Source organism: Triturus cristatus, chromosome 8 (genome assembly GCF_964204655.1).
Source record: "Triturus cristatus chromosome 8, aTriCri1.1, whole genome shotgun sequence".
Classification (NCBI taxonomy): Eukaryota; Metazoa; Chordata; class Amphibia; order Caudata; family Salamandridae; genus Triturus; species Triturus cristatus.
The window spans coordinates 440,175,412-440,194,717 of record NC_140591.1 but is presented as its reverse complement, the minus strand read 5'-3'; the positions used below and the strand labels follow the sequence as shown (position 1 = coordinate 440,194,717).

At 41.6% G+C, this 19,306-nt stretch overlaps 1 protein-coding gene across 2 annotated transcripts in view; it reads left to right on the top strand.

The window, feature by feature from the left end:
• The window catches only part of ESD (esterase D), a 110,366-nt gene that overhangs the window by 14,571 nt on the left and 76,489 nt on the right, over nucleotides 1-19,306 (top strand). For both annotated transcript variants that reach the window (XM_085621847.1, XM_085621848.1), the window contains exon 3: nucleotides 15,855-15,943. In XM_085621847.1, coding sequence (XP_085477973.1) covers nucleotides 15,855-15,943 — 89 coding nt within the window. The remainder of the gene's footprint in view (nucleotides 1-15,854; nucleotides 15,944-19,306) is intronic.

The window sequence follows — 19,306 nt, the reverse complement described above, 5'->3', positions numbered from 1 at the left end:
TGAATACTTTTCTGTCTACTTTATGCCAATGCCATCTGGAGATGATAGAACAAACTAGATACATGACCAACCGCAAATTTTTAATGACTGAATACGGTACAGTGAGCTTACGGAAGGTCCTTGAAATGTAGTTATAGTTTTATGACTGAGTCGGGGAAAGTTAATCGAAAACTGCATGAGTTATGACAATGGAAATAAACTGGCTTGATTCTGCTTGAGCGTGCGCGTACTGCAGAAATAAACGGTGAGACGTGCAGAGGGAGGGCAAGGGTAACATCCATTTTGAAAATCATGGTTGGTAGGCCCAAATTGAGGCCTAGTTAACAAAAGCCAGAAAACACACTTCTGCAGGTCATAAGAAATTCATTTCAAAGGCAATAATATTAAACCAATGTATACATGTGTAAAACCTCATTCTGCACTTTATTGAAAATGTGCAAAAATATATAAGCACAAAATTAATCCACAGCTTCTCGTTACAGACACTTGGTTTACCTCTGTGCACCCCGTCCCAAAAGGCGACAACACACCAGCCTCCAACACAAAGCAGTTTATTTTCCACTTAAGGCACCCATATCCAAATAACCGCCATCTGTTTCTTTAGCATACTCTTAATGTAACCCCTTTATCCTACCAAATTAGCCACCTTCTACTTGATGCACTTATCCCATGGCCAACAAAGGAGACTGATAATTTCACTCAATTCACCTCTTTAGTGATAATCACTGACCCAATTGATATCTTCCCAGCAAACTTCAGCTTACCTAGTGGTAATACCACACCTACCACAGAGGAAAATTTTGACCGTAACTCACTAGACCTCACCTAATTTGTCTCAACACCCACCAGCAACAGAGGTCTTACCTCCTTGACGTTACCAACACTTTCTTGGTTCCCATATGTACCCTCATCTGTTTTCACCACCCTTCAAACAAAACTCGACGGGTTAGGTCCGTGTTTCTTTTAGTATTTTATTAAATTGCTGTTTTTCAAGGTACTATTGTGGTGTGGCCTAGTGCCGTGAAGTGCACAGTCAATACCCTGCTAATATGAGTAGTTGAAATAATATTTACAAATTATCTTGGTAGTACCTCTTACTTATGTTAATGAACAATCATTAACAATGACAGAATTTTCGGTACAAAGGCAGTTATTAGCGGAATTCTAGATTCTTTCGCAAATATTCACACAAGTTAACCAGATGATGCGTTTTTCACTAAGGTTATCATACAAGGAGGTCAGGCAACTTGATTTGCAACAGATTGTTACCTCTAGAGAAATGCATTTAGTTGCTTTGGATACACAAGCATACTATTTAGCATTATTTTTAAAATAAGGGGTGCTAAGGGCTACATGGCTGTTCACTTCTTCTCTTCTGCAAGTAAATATAGATAATTATTTCATAGGTCCTAACGAGAATAAAATACAGCGCAGTGAAAACAGAAGCTAAAATTTCCAATTTTCCTGCTGGAATTATACAAAGCCCTCAATACAGCGTTTAAGAACAGTCTTTTGTCCTCACAACATGCTGCAATGTTTTCTCATCACCATTTTCTGGACAACATCGATCTGGACAACCCAGTCCAAATTACTGAACAAACAGTTGTCAGTCTGCTACCACAGGAGCTTAACGTAATCTCCCTTAAAATGGCCATTAACTAGCTTGTCCACTTGCATCTTGACATACTTAAAAGCAGTGACCCACCTCCCAATCCCTATGTTACTGAACATCCAACCTTCTGCTCCTTTGTTCACCGAAAAGGAGACATTTTTTATAAGAGACACAGTGAACTGTGCAGGGTCACCCCCAAACGTTTAGCCTTCATCCCTCCTATTTTTGCTGAAATATTTTTTTGTTGGCCTTAGGACTCTTTGCACTTTACCACTGCTAACCAGTGCTTAACTGCTTGTGTCCTCTCCCCTAAACATGTTAAAATTGGCTTACACCTGATTGGCTGATTTTATTTACGTCCCTTGTAGAGTGGTGTTCCATATACCCATGGCTTGTAAATTAAATGCTACTAGTGGGCCTGTATCACTTATTGTCCCACCACATTAAGTAGCCCCTTAAAATATGTCACAAGCCTGCCATTGCAGCCTGAATGCACTTTTAAAGTGCAAATTCGCATTGGCAGTATAACCCCCTTGCTATTCCTTAAACTCTCCTTTTATTGCATGTGTCACCCGTAAGGTAGGCCCTAAGTAGCCCATAGAGCAGGATGCATTGCAATTAAAAGGTTGGACATTTTAGTTTTAAATACTTCATCTTGATAGTGAAAAACTCCTAATTCTGTTTTTCACTACAGTGAGCCCTACTTCTCACATAGGATAACATTGGGTAGCCTTATTACATTTAATAAGTGCTAACCTTTGATTGGGACCAGATGAGCATTTCATGTTTGGTATCTCTGAAATTGTAATAAAAAATCATCTTTAATGGTAAAGTCAGATTTTAAATTACAGTTTTGAATATGGCACTTTTAGAAAGCTGGCATTTTCCTGCCCTTGCCATTTTGTGCCTTCAGTCTGTTCTAGGTCACATCACCAGGTGCATCGGAATAGGCTATTCTTTGCCTTCACACAAAGAGCTTGTCGCTACTGCATTGTCACTGCAGTGAGCCTGGAGCCAGGGCAGGGGAGTCAGGAAATTCCAATCACTAGAAAGAGGAACCTCTAGAAACTTCTCCTACTTCATAGAAGGCATCAGGTATTAAAATCGGACCTGCGACCCACATTTGAGTTCACTTTCTGGACTGTGGGATGGCTGTTTGGACTGCTTGCGGCTGTGTACTACACAAGGCTGCTTTGCTGCACCTGGAAGGGCTGCCTTAAGCCTCCCTTGAACTACCCTCAGAGGCCCTGCAGTTTGAGCCCTTCTTCATCAATGGAACCCAGGACTTACCAGAGTGACTCCAAGAGCTAGTTAGCTTGCTACATTTTCAGAGCCACAGGGACATAACAGGCTCCAGCCTGAATGAGTCCTAACCCCCCACGTTGTGCCCCTCCAGTCCTGGAACCTCCAAAACTTTGGACTTGACATTTTTTTGGCTAAAAACTGCTGGGAAAACTGAAGGAAGAACAAGACCAACCTGTACATCTGTCCGCCCAAGGTGCATCGCCGGTCGGCCTGACTTCAAGGCTGCTCCAGCTACGTTCATCTCTGCAGCAGCAAATATTGTTCAGCAGTTCTTTGCCAAAGGTGTATCCCGCCTTCTAGAACTCTCATTTGTTACAGTCTCCTTCCTTGGCCTGCTGGAGATTTTCAACTTCCAAAAAAGTGACAAAGTTCAGACATACAAATCTTCACTGCGACTTCATCTAGCGGCTCCCCGACGACAGCGCTTCTTCCTTGGACACCGCCTGCAGCCGTGCCCCACTGAACTTTACCTTCTCAGAAGTTTGTCTTCAAAATTTCTTCTAAGGGCCTAGGTAAGCGCTGACCGGGCCCAATCTACTACTTATATCCATCGCGGTTGGCCATTTTTCGACTTTGACCCAATCTCGCATGAGAGATGTCCGTGGTTAGTACTTTGATCATTTTGCCACTATTTCTTTTTTTTTTTTACTAAAAAAAAACAAATTCATATCTCCGGCTCTACTGATTAAATTTTTGTTGTTTTGGTGTTAAGTAAGTTATTAAAATGTACTTTATTTTTCTAAATTGGTGTGGGATTTTTCTTGTGCTGTGTTTTCACTCTATTACTGTATATGTGCGACATAATTGCTTTTCACATTGCCTCAAAGTTAAGCCTACCACTTTTGTGCCAAGCTGCCCAGGGTTAAGCACAGGTTAATTTAGTTACTTTTGTGGTTCACCCTGTCCGGTATTGTGGCTATTGCTTGACCAAGGCTAACACCACAGCCAACCAACAACCCAATTTCTCATACATGCAATAAACAATACATTTTGAAGGACAGTAAATCACGGTGGTACATGACCGGCTGTGTGGCAGGGATGTGTGTTGTGGCACATTTTCCACATGTCCTTTGTGCACAGGACTGCCGCATTCTACTCTGCAGTGCATTTTGCCCATTGAACATCTTTCGAAATCTATACTGCCTTCACTTGGTGTGACAGATTAATGCTACATTCATTCTTATGCTGTTAGCCTAATATGTTGTGGTGTTTGTGGGTCAAATATTTTCTCCTACTCACTCTCCTATCTGACACAGGCTCCATAGGTTGCAAGAGGACATTGTCTATTTGTATGATGTAACGCAGAATGCCTACGTAGACTTCACTTGTTTGATTTCAGGATACGTTCTGGGTTAGTCATGAAAAAAATGTCATCACTAGAAACATTTAGCTGAGTTAATGTGGAGGTAAGAGTAGTATTTATACACCTACCTTGGTGATGTAGTGGATGTGATGATATTGTAGGTCAATATTATCGACACTGATATGGTGCCCTACAACCATTGCAGAATGTGGTCTATCATTGTACATAATCTCAGTTAGCTGAGTTGTTCATCATTTCACAGGCTTATTTATTGAGCCCCAGTCTTCACACTTGCATTATATGTAAATTGTTAGCTTAATAATGTGCTGAAGCAGTGCAAACAATAGTCTGGTGATTGAAATTTTGCACGTTGGAAATTCTGGATGAAGCATCCCCCAAAGTCTAAGGGCCATGCTGTAGTCTCCACTAAAATTGTAAACAATGCTTGTGAGGCTCCCCATTTTATATACAGACTGGAATTTCCATTGCACGCACAGAAAATGATGGCCATCACCAAAGACTAAATTAAGTTAAGCAACTAACCACACTGAATTTACGTGACGGCACGTCAGCCGAAAACTACATCCAAGACAGTTCCACTAAGTTATGTAACTGGTAATTTGTAATGTGGAAGTGGATATCCTTCATTGTTGGGCCATCACACTGCATTCAAATCCCCTACCTCAATCCTGTTGCTGCTGATACCTAAGGAGGCAGATATCGTGGGTGAATGGCTTGTCACCAGATTCCCTCAACATTATGGGAAGCCAGCAGACCTACTTCATCTAAAGGCAAAGATTAAGGTCTAAATGACCATTGCCAGAATGCTCTGCACGAGGGTAAATCACAGGAAGGGCCTGAATGTCTGCAAATGCTGATAGGGCCTCGAGGAAGATCCAATTTTAAGGCCCTAGAATGCAGTGGCGGCTGGTGACATTTGAAAGTGGTGAGGCGAATCAGCAGCAGCAGGTGTCCGGGCTAACGGGAAGAGCCCCATATCCCTGTACCCCGTGTCTCTGCATTTCACTGGTTCACAGATCAAAATTTAAACAAGTACAGGTTTTTAACAAGAAATGGATCAGGAAAAATGGCACACACAAGCCAATATCCCCATCTCAATACATTCTCAACCTTCCTACCAGACGTATGAGACACAAGGTCCTTGCTATGTGGCATCAAAAGCCGGCAATAACTGAACACAAAAGCTAACACAACAAAGCAGGTGTTACCTACAAACTGCAATCCAATGCTCAAAAGTGAAATCTCTGAAAGATATTCCAGCTGATTCAGCCGAGACGTAATTGTAAAAGGGAGCTGGGCCAAATTATTTCTCTCAATGGCTCTGTTGCCTTATGTACACAGTGCATCCACTGCTGCCCCTCCTCCCCAAGCTGAAGTGAGGTGGGTAAGGTCACACAAAACAAAGAGGAGAAAATTAGACTACAATAATGGTGTCTTGATCTGAAGGCAACAACCTGACCTATAGAGACCGCCTTCCCAGCTTTGCTGTATGGCTTCAAAAACATAAATGAAAAGAAAATGTGCGAACTGTAACCTTTCCCAGAAACATCAAACGTACCCTCCTACGTGTCGTGTCAAAAGGACAACATGAGGCTTCCTCCGTTGTAAATACTAATGCAAAACACTCAGAATACATATTTCCGGTGCTTGGTTACCGTCACCATAAAAAGCAATCCAGTAGAAAAAAGATCAGCGTTCAACATAAGAAGCAAAAAAATCTTGGTGTAATGAAAACAAAGCCCGATTGCTGGTCCGTCTAAAGCTCACGGTAGGAAGAGCATATTCATATTTCCAGGAAGAACGGCGACTCTGTGGTCCCCGCAGTCGAAGGGGACTGTTTATTCAGCATTACACACATGAAAACATCACTTGTGCCCCTTTCCAGTCCCATTCCATTCTACGCACATTCTCCTTTCGACTCTGTCTGGGTGTCACAAAGTCACACCGCATCAAGCCGTTTATCAAACCCTGATTGAATTGTGACCAATTGATTCCATTTATTTTGGCGAATGGGCCTGAGATGGGAGGCTGCCTCCCTCTGCCTGATTTTAATATCTAGGCGAATGTTCTGAGCAGGTACAGATATCATCTGCACCAGCACGTCCTTTCATACATATTTTGAGGCCCATGCAGTTTGAACAAAATTAGTTTTGAAAGTTTCCATCTTGCAGTGCAAAGGAGGTTTTTTTTTCGTTTTTCTTTTCTCTGCATTTTATATAGCGCTATCTTGACCCGAAGGTATCGGAGCGCTTGCCTTTACTGGATCACCAGTCGCATTATAGACGGACACACAGATACATTTTGTTAGGCACGGTGGATTAAGCACTAGCCGACAGCAGCATATTCGAACACTGGCGATGGCGGCATTGGCATACCACCTAGAAACATTCAAACACTTAAACATAGAAAATCAACCACGGAGTTTACCTTTTGTTTTACTCTGTGGCCCGCCGCTTCTGTGACTCGGAGCGTGCTTGTAATTTCAGCCGGCACTGCCGGGACATTCCCAGTGGTGAGGGAACTCACGAGGGGATGGAAGGAGGGGTCTTGCCTGCAGCACTCCCTCATGTGCGAAACCGTTAACACATGATCTATTACATATTAAAATGTAATGTTTCGAATCGATAGAAGTGGTCAAGTGGAGAACCAAGCAGTGAGCAATGAGCATGCTATTTGCTCCATGTTGGTGTTAATTTTCTCCCTTCTCTGCTCTGAAGCTGGGAGGGCAACGCCCCCTACGCCCGTTAATACCAGCCGCCACTGCTAGAATGCTACATTTACTCGCACTTAAACTTCACTTACATACTACTAAAACAGGTTGCGTATGTTTTTACGTCTCCTGTATTTTTGAGTTCCTCAAAGCCGTTCACGTTTGTTCATTAACTTCGGACATCTCGTATTCCATGCTACTGCATCACTTAGTGTTGCAAACTTACTCCACCTGCATTCAGATACATGACCTCACCCGCACAATGTGGGGTTTTACTGTCACCAGTGGGAGATGGATACTTGAAGCTGGGGAAGTACATCCAATAACATTGTAAACTGGAGTGTTTTACCCTGGAAGGGGGGTATACTTACACTACAGATGCCTCGATTATGGAACACACTGATGTATACGATGGCACCTCCGTGAATTATGTTGTAGGGTGGTAGGAGTGTTTCACGTAAAGTGCATGGTAGAGTGTGCATATTCATGCCATATTTGTTTACGATGTTGCTTTGAGTCTTTCACTGATATTTATTAATTTAAGGAATGCGCCATCAACATTTCTATTGCATGCAAATAGTTATTAGAAACTATATACTTGAGGGAGGATATTGATCTGAGTTATACAGTACATTTTGATACTTGTATCAACAAAATTAAAGGTAATGGGCTTAATATTTTACACGTTAAATGGAACGTAAACATTCCCAGTCTAGCCCAAGAAGTCAGTTGCAGTGAGAAGATGCTGATTATACAACTGAAAAGGTTCCAGTCACTAGCAGAATTTAAATGGAGAGAGCATGGCAGATGCAGAGGTAGGCATAGGGAAGATCATGAATACATGGACTCTCTCTTGACTGACGTGAGAGAGCAGCGCTGGAGATCCATCCGGATCAGTGCAAGTTAACAGTGAAATTCAGAAGGCCAAACCCAGTGGGTAAGATTACTCTCTGGGGAAATCCATTTGGGCATGAGTTGAGTACTTCAATCAATGATTTCAAACCCTAAATTGTCTGCGACCGGTCAGATTAAACGATCCTGGCTAGACCACCTGCGTGCTAATAATTACAACATAAAATGTCCAAAGCTGTCACTATCATTATCCTAGGAAATATTATTTGATCCATTTGTAAGGGAGTTTAGAAGCTGGGGACAAGGCAAACCTATGAGATGGGACATAGATTAGATTAGAGACGTATCCCAAAGGTGTGCTTGGGATGATAAAAGTGAGTAGATTCAGGGGACTGGAGGGTAGGCTTTGAAGGGAAGAGAAGGGTGATGTGAGCTGGGGGAAAAAAAGGGCTCAAGGAGGATAAAACGATAAGTGAGAGAGTGACAGAAGGGTTGGCTGCGGATTAAAGCCTTGTTGGATGAGCACTGTAGTCAAGAGATCACCTGGCGATAGGATGGCCCCAATAAGAGTATAGTTTTTGACTTCCACACCCATGAGAAGGGTTAGATATTTTGATACCATTAAATTTCCATTATGTGAAGAAGTCAATAATTGTCGTTTATAATTAATAAAACATCTTGCAATACTTTTTTACGGCTGTTTTGCTGTGTTGTATCATTTTCAAGAGACCAAGTATTTAGAAATCATAAATGGCAGACTCCAGTATTTATTTATTTATTTATAATTGTGGCATTACTTGCGGTTTAAGGCAGGAATCAACCATCACCAGGCATAATGCAAGTAAAGCCCGTTGAGGAGGTTAACCCTAATTCTTTAAGCCAGTGTTCTCATCCACAGTTGGGTCTTTGTTTTTAATCAAATTCATTAAATAATTAATTAATTGTTTGATTTATTTTGTTGCCTCTTTTGACAGGAAGCCGTGTATGCATAAAGTCAAACAGGACACATCTACTCCATATTTATAACCTATCAATTGCTAAAAGAGGGGGGAAATATGTGTAATGAGGAGAGGAACTTCCATTATCAGTTCATTATTCATATTAATGGCTGTAATCTAGATATTTTATAATCAAACCTAATTCATTTAAATTTACCCCAATTGTCACCCTTCTCCTTTACAACATTGTATTCGGGCACTAACGGTTCTGTATTCCCAGTTGCATGCAACTAAGAGCCTCATTCATTCATCAAACAGACCATGAATTTACCATTTGTAGAAAAAGTTGGACATACTGTGTAAGTTGCACTTCGGCAAAGTGTGATTCTTTTCACAGATTTAAAATCGAAATGGTAGATTATGTTTTTGCCTGGTGTGTACATAAAGATATTTACTTTGCCATTTAAAATATAGTGTATATACTGAATAACACCTGTTTCTCTAAACACACTTAAAAATCCCTGACTTAATATAGCAGCTTCCGAGAGTTCTTAGTCTACACACAAAATGTAAGGATTGCTTAGATTCGTTTTACGCACCATTATAATGTGGCACAAAAGAGAATTAGACATTCATCTACTGCAGTGCCATGCACACTGTTACCCGACCCTGGGATAACTTACCCTGTAGACGCCTCGCAGTGTAACAGTGCAGCACATTATAAACAATGGAGTCCATGAATTATTATGCACCATCACATTGTTTACATACATAAAACATGCACATTGATATTTATTAATGTTCCATTCGAATTCATAAAGACTACAAAGTATGCAAAGCTTGGACTGGTCCCAGTGCATGGACGAATACACTCAGAGTATTCTATGTTTGTGTGTCACTGTCTTGCCTTCAGAACTTGATGTCCCATGCACAGTGATACATGTGTAGCAAAGACATGGCCAGGCTATCCCCAGTGCATGCAACTACATTCCTTTGCACAGTCTTTGTTGATGGAATTTACTGTAGAGTTGCCATGTAGGCATTATGAGACTAACACAGATGGTTTAAGGGTAAGCAGTGTGTCCTCTTGACATTTAGTGCTTCATCGGCCTTTGTGCTCACAATAGGAAGGCTACTGACCTGTCGCTTTCTTGTTCTCCCAGAAGGTCCTGGTAGAGCAGAAGAATCTGACTCCCCACTGCCCTGGCAGAAGAGACTGTCCGCCCAAAGATGGATAGATGCATCTGAGGAAGTGGACAATGAGGAGCTCTTGCCACCCAAAAGGAAGAGATTATCAGCCTCCACAGAAGACCCACAGACTGATACTGAGCGAGATGTTGTTGAAAATTATACCTGCCCATCCTTGGACCACTCCACTAGAGAGGAACCGCTGCGGCAAAGTCTGGTGTCACTTGGAGAGGCTAAGACATCTCTTTCCCCACCTACCACCTCGCTTTCCCCTTCTTTGTGTTCCAACTCTGCCTTTTCCACTAAAGGCAGGAAGCAGGAGGCTGTTTCCTGCTCCCCCGGAGCCTCCTCGCCTGCTCCTGTCCTTGCAAGTTTTGAGGAACTGTGCAGGCAGTTGCATTCGGTGTGTGCTGGACAGCAAGCTATAATGAAAGCCTTGGCTGATCACAGTAACTCTGTGAGAAAGTGCTTTGACCAGCTTGGGAATCAGCTTGGGAATCAGCTTGCTGCCCAGCACAAAGACATGATGTCCGTGCTGTCCACCTGCACTGCAGCATTGTCCTCACTTAAACCCCCTCACACTTCCCCGGCAGTGGGTGTTATCAGTGACATCTCTCCAGTCCCCCTTCAACCCCAGGTGGAGGTGCTACACCCAAGTATCTCTTCGGCCTTACCAGTGACCGATGTGGTGCAGGTGACAACAGTTGCTACTCACGGGGATGGTCAGCAGCTTGAGGACAATGGAAGCATGACTCCTGACGGACTTGTACCAGAAGACTGAAGGACTTTCACAAATTGCTCCCCCCCCCCCCTTTTTCAAGTCCCCCTGGTTACTTCCAAGCCATGATATCACTGTCTCCTTCCCAGATTATGTCTCTGTCCGTAACATAGCCCAGTATTTATTTTTATTTCCTGGTCATGCATCTCTCCCCACAGTGATTAATTGTCCCTGTCTTTGTGCCCGTTCTGCTTGGTTTGAAAATAAACCGTCATTAAAGATGTCAACATTTGCGCTTGTCCTTTCCTTAATGCCAATGTTTTGGGGTGAATGGTGAATAACTTGTTGTGTGAGATGTATCCGTTTTAATTTTACCATGACCCATACTATGTAACACATGACATAGACACACAACAGATGCATCACTATGAATCAATTCAATGTCAAATGAAGAGTGATGTATTTCAGGTGCAAAATAGAGATTATCACAGTTTTCGTAGGAAGCTGCACTGATGATTACGGGGTGTTGTGAGTAGGATTTGAGTGAGGAGGTAAGTAATGCGCATAACTGGGATTATTAATCACAGTGAGCTCATGAGTTCACATGTGACAGCCTTTGCACTTACCACATAGTCCATTGCCATGAAGAACTTTATCATTGAATAACCCCAGGACGGGTTTGCCTAGGAGGGACATGTTTCTTCTGGTAACTTTTTTGGCTGTAACTGCCGGTCTGGGCCCTTGAGATATGTTGGGGAGGGTGGGTGGTACCTCTCGCTGCAGGTTACATTCGGTCAACAGTAAGAGTCCCAACAAGTTGCATTAGGTCCATGCCTTGATGTTGCTCCATCAGGGTGAAGCATATAGGTGACTATGCCCCCCCATACTTAGAGCATGTGTCTCAGACTTTTCCCTATTTGAAAAATGGCTCACTTTTACTGACTGCTGCTTTCAGAAGAAGTCCAGCTTCCATGGTACTTCTCCTCCCCTGGCAAAGCCACTACAAATCCCTTGGGTATAGCGGGTTGGTAGGGGCTGGCTATAGGCTCTGGTATTCTAGAGGTTTGCATCCAAGGTTGCACAAGTCCATCCACGAGAGTCCACTAGAGATAAATACCCTAGAGGGAGAGAATGCAGATTGGCATGTGCCTTGGAGAGTGGGTGGAATCATGAGGTATATCCTCGGTTTCTGTGCCCTGCCGTCCCTGGAAGTGGTATTGTGCGATGCCAAGCTCCTCGTCATCTAGGATGTGAGAAAATAGCACTCTCTCACCATCCTTCTGGTGCTTGTCTTTCCTGATGAGCACTTGAAGGACACTTGGATTCTTGCCTGGAATTGCCCTTTATCAGGTAGAACAATAAGTCCACCGTGTCGTTTTTTTAGTGGCTTGAGCAGACGTTTGGAAAACACAGGGTTGATGTGGAGAAACAAGAAGCATGGTGATGGACATTGGAACAGGATGTGGAGTCAGACGATGGTGTGATTCAGATGAAGATGAGAAAAGGTAGAGGAGAGGCTAGCGTTTGTGAAATTATTACACTTGCCTTGTATTACTGCATAGGTTATTGATTAACTAGTGTAGTCAAGAAAGTTTAAACATCTCCTAAATGGAAAAAGCATAAAGTTTAGAATGTTGCAGGACTGAAACTGCAAGGAAAGGACGAGGCTGAGCCCAGCAGGTAATGACAGGAATTTAGGGAGGCTCATTTGGAGAACAAGGAACTGACCTGGTGAGAGACATAAGATGCAGTGAATAGGGAGTTGGTTGCACAGGTGGGACTGACACACAGGGGGCATGAAGGGACAAGCAGAGAGTGAGATGGAATACACACAAGTAGTATGATGGTGTTCAAAGTGAACATGGTTTCAAGGACAAGGGAACCTAAAGACATACAAGGTACCATGGGTAAGGAATGTTTGTCGAGGAACAGGTGGTACCTTGGTGGAGAGCTATATCAAACCATGAGCATAGAAATTAAATACGTTTTATGTCACATGCATTGAAATAAGACTGTTTAAAAAATATTTATTCAATCACATAACAGAAGAACTTAATGGAAGTGTGAAACCTAAAACAAAAGGCAAAAGACAACAACGGGAATACTTTACAACTCTGACATTTCTAAAACAAGAGTGACCAGAAACAATGCTACAAAGATTCTGTCACAACTTTTGGTACCAATTCTTTTGAACTTCTAAATCAGTGATGTACACAATAGTCACGGTACTGTGTGTTGACGACGTTTCAATCCCATTTATTAATATAGGGATCATCATCAGCACTTAAACTACGCTAGAGTCCAGGGCACTCACAATACCAATAAAAAACACCCCAAAAAATGCGAGCACAAAGTGTAACAGAGCCACATTGGTACATAGGGCAATGCAATAACATGTTACAATATTAGCAATTCGTCATTCTATTGTAACCATTTATTTATAAATCAACAATGTGCTGCTTTATATCACAGCACTGAATTGCTCAAATACAACCATTGCACGATGCATTTCTATGTAAAGGTTGGCACCCTAGGTGGTTACTTGAGACAAGCCAATCCATCTAAGAGGCTGTAATGTTTAAAGTGTGTACAGGGGTGTACATGGCTAAAAAAAAATAAAAAAGGATCTCCGCAGTTAGCTATTTCAAGTCACTATAACTCTCATACCACCATGCACAGTGTTGCTCACTGTTATCAATGATGTCACAGACCATGTGATGAATTTTGTAATATGTGAGGTCATTAGCAGGCCATGGCTAGGGCGCTAGTTATAGCTACCTAAAATTAGAATAACTGTTTAATTTCCGTTTTTTTTATTTATTTAAAGTTGAAAATGTTACTTTGAAACGGACATTTCCACCTAACTATGTCACTTTAACCTTTGTGGAGTTTTTTGAGAATTTTTAATTTTTTTTAAAGCAAAGTAAGATATTATTACCTTACCTAACTATAACAATTTAACCTTTTGTTTTTTTAGTTATTTTCTAGAGTTTATTATTTAATGTAAAGTAAAATGTTATTACGTATGTATGGCCAACACCCCGCCACGGCAAGGCCTTGCACCCAACCCCACGAGGGCAGCTAACCACCCCGCTGCACCCAGCCTTTGCCTGTTTGCTGCAACCCACCTCAGACACTCAGGACCCCCCCCCCCCCCCCCTCATTTTTGATAAAAGGAGCTGAGGTGGATGAACGAGGCTAAAGTTATTAGCAAACTAACAGTCTTCCTTTGATAACTGGGTCATAACTATAACTACACAGTGGCGACCACCACCATGATGTATATATTTATTAACATGATCTGTATTCATACGTTGAAAGTGATTACTAGCATCTGTTTGAATTAATCCTTAATATGAGGCCGTAAGATGAATGTCCGTTTATTTGCTTCATTTGTGCAAATCTAGCTGAATGGCATATTTGATTGTGTGTGTGCAAATTTGCCAAAGGCCTTCTAATCTTCGCTGCTTAAGCAGAGGGATGGCTCTCCATGTTTTTCTTATGTGTTTTCAGCACTGGATGTATTAATTCTTCTGAATGCTACAAATGAAAACAATGTGTTCAGTGAAATGTTGCCACACTAGTGCCATAGGATTGCCGTTGAGGAAAATATATGCAAGGCCTTCCTAATAAGGTTGGGGTGGAGAGAAAATCAGATACTGGGAGACAGGCGGCCCGTGGGGGCATTTTACTGGAAAAAAATCCTACCGCAGTATTTACGCAGGAGTACGACATTGATATGTTTTTTGCTATTCTGAGCAAAATATGGTCTGAGAATAAGTTTTCTAACTCTCTAGTAAAAATGCAGGCTTATTGCCAACTTACAAAGTATACACAGGAAATCTGGTAGACTGTTGCACACAAACCACCTGTGCATTACATGAGTAGGGTGCGTTCTGGGTATTTAATCAGTCTTGTGATGGGTTTGAAACCTCTTTTCATCATTAATAGGCACATTCAAGAATCCACACTAGGAATATAATTACATGATATTATTTTCCTATCCTAGTGCATATGATGGGTACATTTGAAACTATAAAAATTAACAAAGTAGAGGCAATGAAAGTGATTAATAAATTATTAAACAATTACAGCTTTGTAACAGTGATGTTTCAGAATTTCCTTGCATGGAGAAGACGGAATCAACCCATTTTTCCCAGCCCTTTCCATTTTAGCATCCAGAGCAGCCTGTATGAGGTACCAAGGTGACCTCAAACCCGCATAACTTAGCTTAAACAACAACCTTGGTGTTCCCAGTTAGGAAGGTCGTTCGTTGTCTGTCTCTGTTCCTTGTAAGTTGTTGGGTTACCAACCAGCAAAAAAAAGCCAGACTGGATCCGAAGTTCCTGTCTGTGGCCTTCTCGAAAGATGTTTACTACTCTACTTTGCATGCATCGAATCTCCCAGGAAACAAAGATTTCGTTTGTCTAATACTTGTCTGTACCTAGCTTAAATACATGTTTCTGATTATTTTGAAAAGGGTAGGCCTTGCAGTGAATGAAAGCAAATAAAACAAATAACATATTAGTCTTGATACTTCTTTGAAGTCGAAACAGTTAAGAATGCAAAAGTGTGCCGGAATTCCAATGAAAAGAGTTTTTCATGTATGGATGAGGATTGTTCAGCAATCTGTTTTGTGTCCTGTATCCTTTCCCACGTCCATTATTAATGCAGAACAATTGTAAGGAAAAACATATGGATCCCTGGATGTAGCAAATAGATTTATGTCAAACCTAATTTTATGAGCATGCAATAGAATGTATACCAACCCCCCCCTCTTCATTGTATAATATCAAAGTATACATTTGTGCTTTAACCCCTTCGCTGCTGCGGACATTCCGCTGCAGCGCTGGGGGGGGCAGGGGGGCAGCGCGGTGGGCCTGTGCTCATGACGGAGCCGCTCCGTCATGAGCCACGGTTGAGCTGTGCTCATGACGGAACGGTTCCGTCATGACTCCGCCCATTTGCGTTGTCCCCCCGCACAGGCGGGGAAACAGCGCCGCGTAGGCGGAGCGGCCGCCAACGGTCGTGTCATGACGGAACCGTTCCGTCATGAGCACACGGCAACCGTGGCTCATGACGGAACGGTTCCGTCATGAGCGGGGAAGGGGTTAATTACTGTAATAGGTTTTTTACTGTGGAAGATATATAGGTGGTGTTATGATCTTTGAAGAAGTCTACATCATGGGTTGCTTGTTTTTCTACAGCACTGAACTCAAATGCAAAATGAAAATTGGAATCTATCTGCCTCCGAAAGCTGAGAACTCAAGGTGTCCAGTGTTCTACTGGCTCTCAGGTGGGTGCCATAATTTCCAATGATTTTAACCTCTGAAGTTTTGGTCACTAACAAACATTTTCACTATATGAAAATCTAGTGTCTTCTAACATGTAGTACAAACTGTTTAGTGTACGTCTTTTGGAGTACTCTTCTGCTGCAGAATGACAAGGCCTCCCACTGATATAAATGCCTCAGCCTATACAAGATGCCTCTCTATAGCCTCCTCCAGCTGGAAGATAGGCATGCTTTCAGCTGTCCACAAAACGAAAGATGGGTTGTGGTGCTCCATATAACAGAGGGTAGTGAATGCCAAAATTGTACAGACAGTGTGACATTCATTGTATCTAATCTGCAGACCATTTCAGAGAAAATCTCTGAAGTAACTAAAATTGGTCACTGCGAGGACATTGTTGTCGCTATTTTGCCTTTATGTTCTGATGTACAATGTACAAAAGTCTATTGTATCATAGAATGCAGAAGATTTTCTCAGTGGTTAAGCTCTTCAGTTGATACCGCAAATGGAATTATAATGGAAAACCTTACACTTAAGCATGTCCGTCTTTTTACAACAGTTGAACCGTCTGTTTCTATCGGGTAAATATGGATGCATAGGCTTGACCGTACATGTATATAGACAGATGGAAAGTGACTGGTGAGATGTATATTTTCAATATTTCCAAACCATCAATATCTCTATGATATAGTCTTTCACAAGCTATTGTATTAGAATTTACAGCATCATGTTTCCATATGTAAATATATTTTTTTTAAATACATTCATATTTACATAGTGGTGGCAGTGAATGATTTCACAGTCTAAGTGTAGTTTTGGGCGAAACAAGCAGTGCTGCAAGACAATATACTTTTAGTTCAGCTGCCACAGCTGAATTCAATACATAATTACATCTAACTTAAGTTACATTTCCTGAGCTAGATGTAAATCCTTATGGCTTAAAATAATCTTACTGTAGATACAGAGCAAGAATGAAGCATAACTTTTAAATTGACTTCCCTACCTGAAAAGATGAGTAGACCCTCGTGTCACGGGGTCACAGGCCGATTCACTGGCGAATACTGCTGATGTCTTCATGTCTGCAGGAAACTACAGTAAGTAGGCCCAGGTCATGTTGCCCAGAAGGCTCTGTTTGTTTTTGTTAGACTCATGATTTCATAGCAGTATGTGTTTCCTTTCATTTGAGGGAGATTTAATTTATTTAGGATGCCATCTGTCTTATACATGTTTAACCAGAAATGTCAATGGGGATTTGAATACAGGAGAAGTAAATAGCACTGAACCTTTCTCAGGTCATTTTGCTGTAAAATTAGATGTCTGGTTTGAGAAATATTTTAGCACTGGCTACATAGATATGTGGAAACCTCAATATACACACGGGTAGTAAGATTCAAAGTGTATCTTTATAATCAACAGCAGTGAGAAACCAAGTTCCATTCTGGACTTGCTCCAAATGCAGAAGTTTGCACGAGGTTTATAAGTTAAAATACATGTTGCATAAAGATACACAGCCATTAAGAACCAATTGCTCGGTGAAAGATTACATGTTTCCAAACATTTAACCTGTCATTAATCGGAATCAATCATTTGGCAATACATAGGCATTGACATTTGAAATAAGCAAATAACGCATAGCAACAGTTTGTCATGTACACCTGTGACTTTTATCACTTCTCAAGAACTTTGGGTTACCGGAAAGGTACAGGAAGTTCAGCTGCAGGCCCATGTATGCTCTGCAGGCTTCCTATTGGGTGTCACAAAATGGAACCTGAATGAAAATATATTTCACAAAGTCATGTTGCAAAGAATGCTGTTTAGGTTTTTGCTGAGAACATGTGGCTTCTTAGTAGCCTGTTTTTCCTTTCAGGGATCTCTAATGTATTTAGGATGTCATATGTCTTATACATATTTAACCAGAGATGTTATTGGGATTTGAATACCTAAAAAGTAAATCCCACTGAACATTTCTCACATCATTTTGCTCTAAAAGGAAAGGATTGGTGTGAGAAATATTTTAGCATTAGATAGATATTCCTTATCTGGTGTCCTAGCCAGAGCTCTCCTGAAAAGTTCAGGACAGTCATTTACAGCAAGATAGATTATCCCGTGCTCCGCTTATGTGTATTAAAGAAATATCTTCCAATTCGTCGTCTTATCAGTTTGATTTTATTTCCAAGATAGTTTCTTCAAAAACCATATTCACTCCTCTTCTGACATATTACAACGTTCTTCATATAGCCAACATGTGTTTCGTCAGACTCGATGTGTATGCATCTCTGAATTCCTCGGCTTTTCACAATTTCACTAGATTCAGACGTCACAATATTGAGTTCCTCGTTCCTCTGTCTTCAATCCAAAGCAGTAGGAATCCCAGATAAAATAATCAAGCCTGAATGTCGGAGAGTACTCCACACTCACTTTCTGACGGCGTTGTAGTCATTTACAGCAGTTCCGGATAAATCGAGATTATCATTGCTGTGCATCCATAGAGGAAGCAAACGGGGATTCCCTAGCCCCACCTACTTAAATCTTTGCAAATGAAGAACTTGAACCGGGACTGTATCCAATCAGCCTCCTGAAAATGTATCTCAAGGGATTTTGAGATTCATCCACTGTGTGAAATATGATCTTTTTCTCCTGAAAAAACTATTGTGTGGAGATGAGTAGTTAAAATCAGAATATATGTATAACATTCCTCATAACTGGAGTGCAGGAACATAGAGCGACTGGGCCAGATGTGCAGAGTAAACTAGTCCAGCGTAAACTGAGTTCATTTCTTTGGGGCATATTACGGTGATGAAGGCTCTCATCTTCTCGAAGATGGCCTATTGCAATGCCCTCTATTTAGGTACCTCCAAACACTTGATAAAAAAGAACGCGGTAGCAAGAACGCTACTGAAGGTCCCCAAGTTCAAAAGAATCTCTCATTTAATGTATGTCCTTCATTGGTTGCCGGTGGAGAAGAGTATCTCCTTGTTTAATCCACAATGCCCCATACAGAGCCGGTCCGTCTTTTTTTCAAGATCGGTTCTCCTGGTACATTCCCAGCAGGAACCTCAGATTGAGCTCCGCACGAATGGTCATAATCCCAAGAATTAGCAGAGCAAAATGGGGTGGAAGAACGCTCATTTACTGTTGTGGGAAGCTATGGAATTCCCTGCCTCTTGCACTTCGCTCACAACCCATCTTGCAGCAATACAGGCAACAGTTGAAGACCTGGTTATTTTCACAATAAGTCACTGAGTGATGCCAAAGGTATCCCCTTAGGCTGTTGGCCGTCCTGGTTTTGATCCGTCTAGCACGAAGACACTTTCGGGTATTGCGCGCTTCATATAATTATTTCATTCATTCATTCATTCATTCCTATC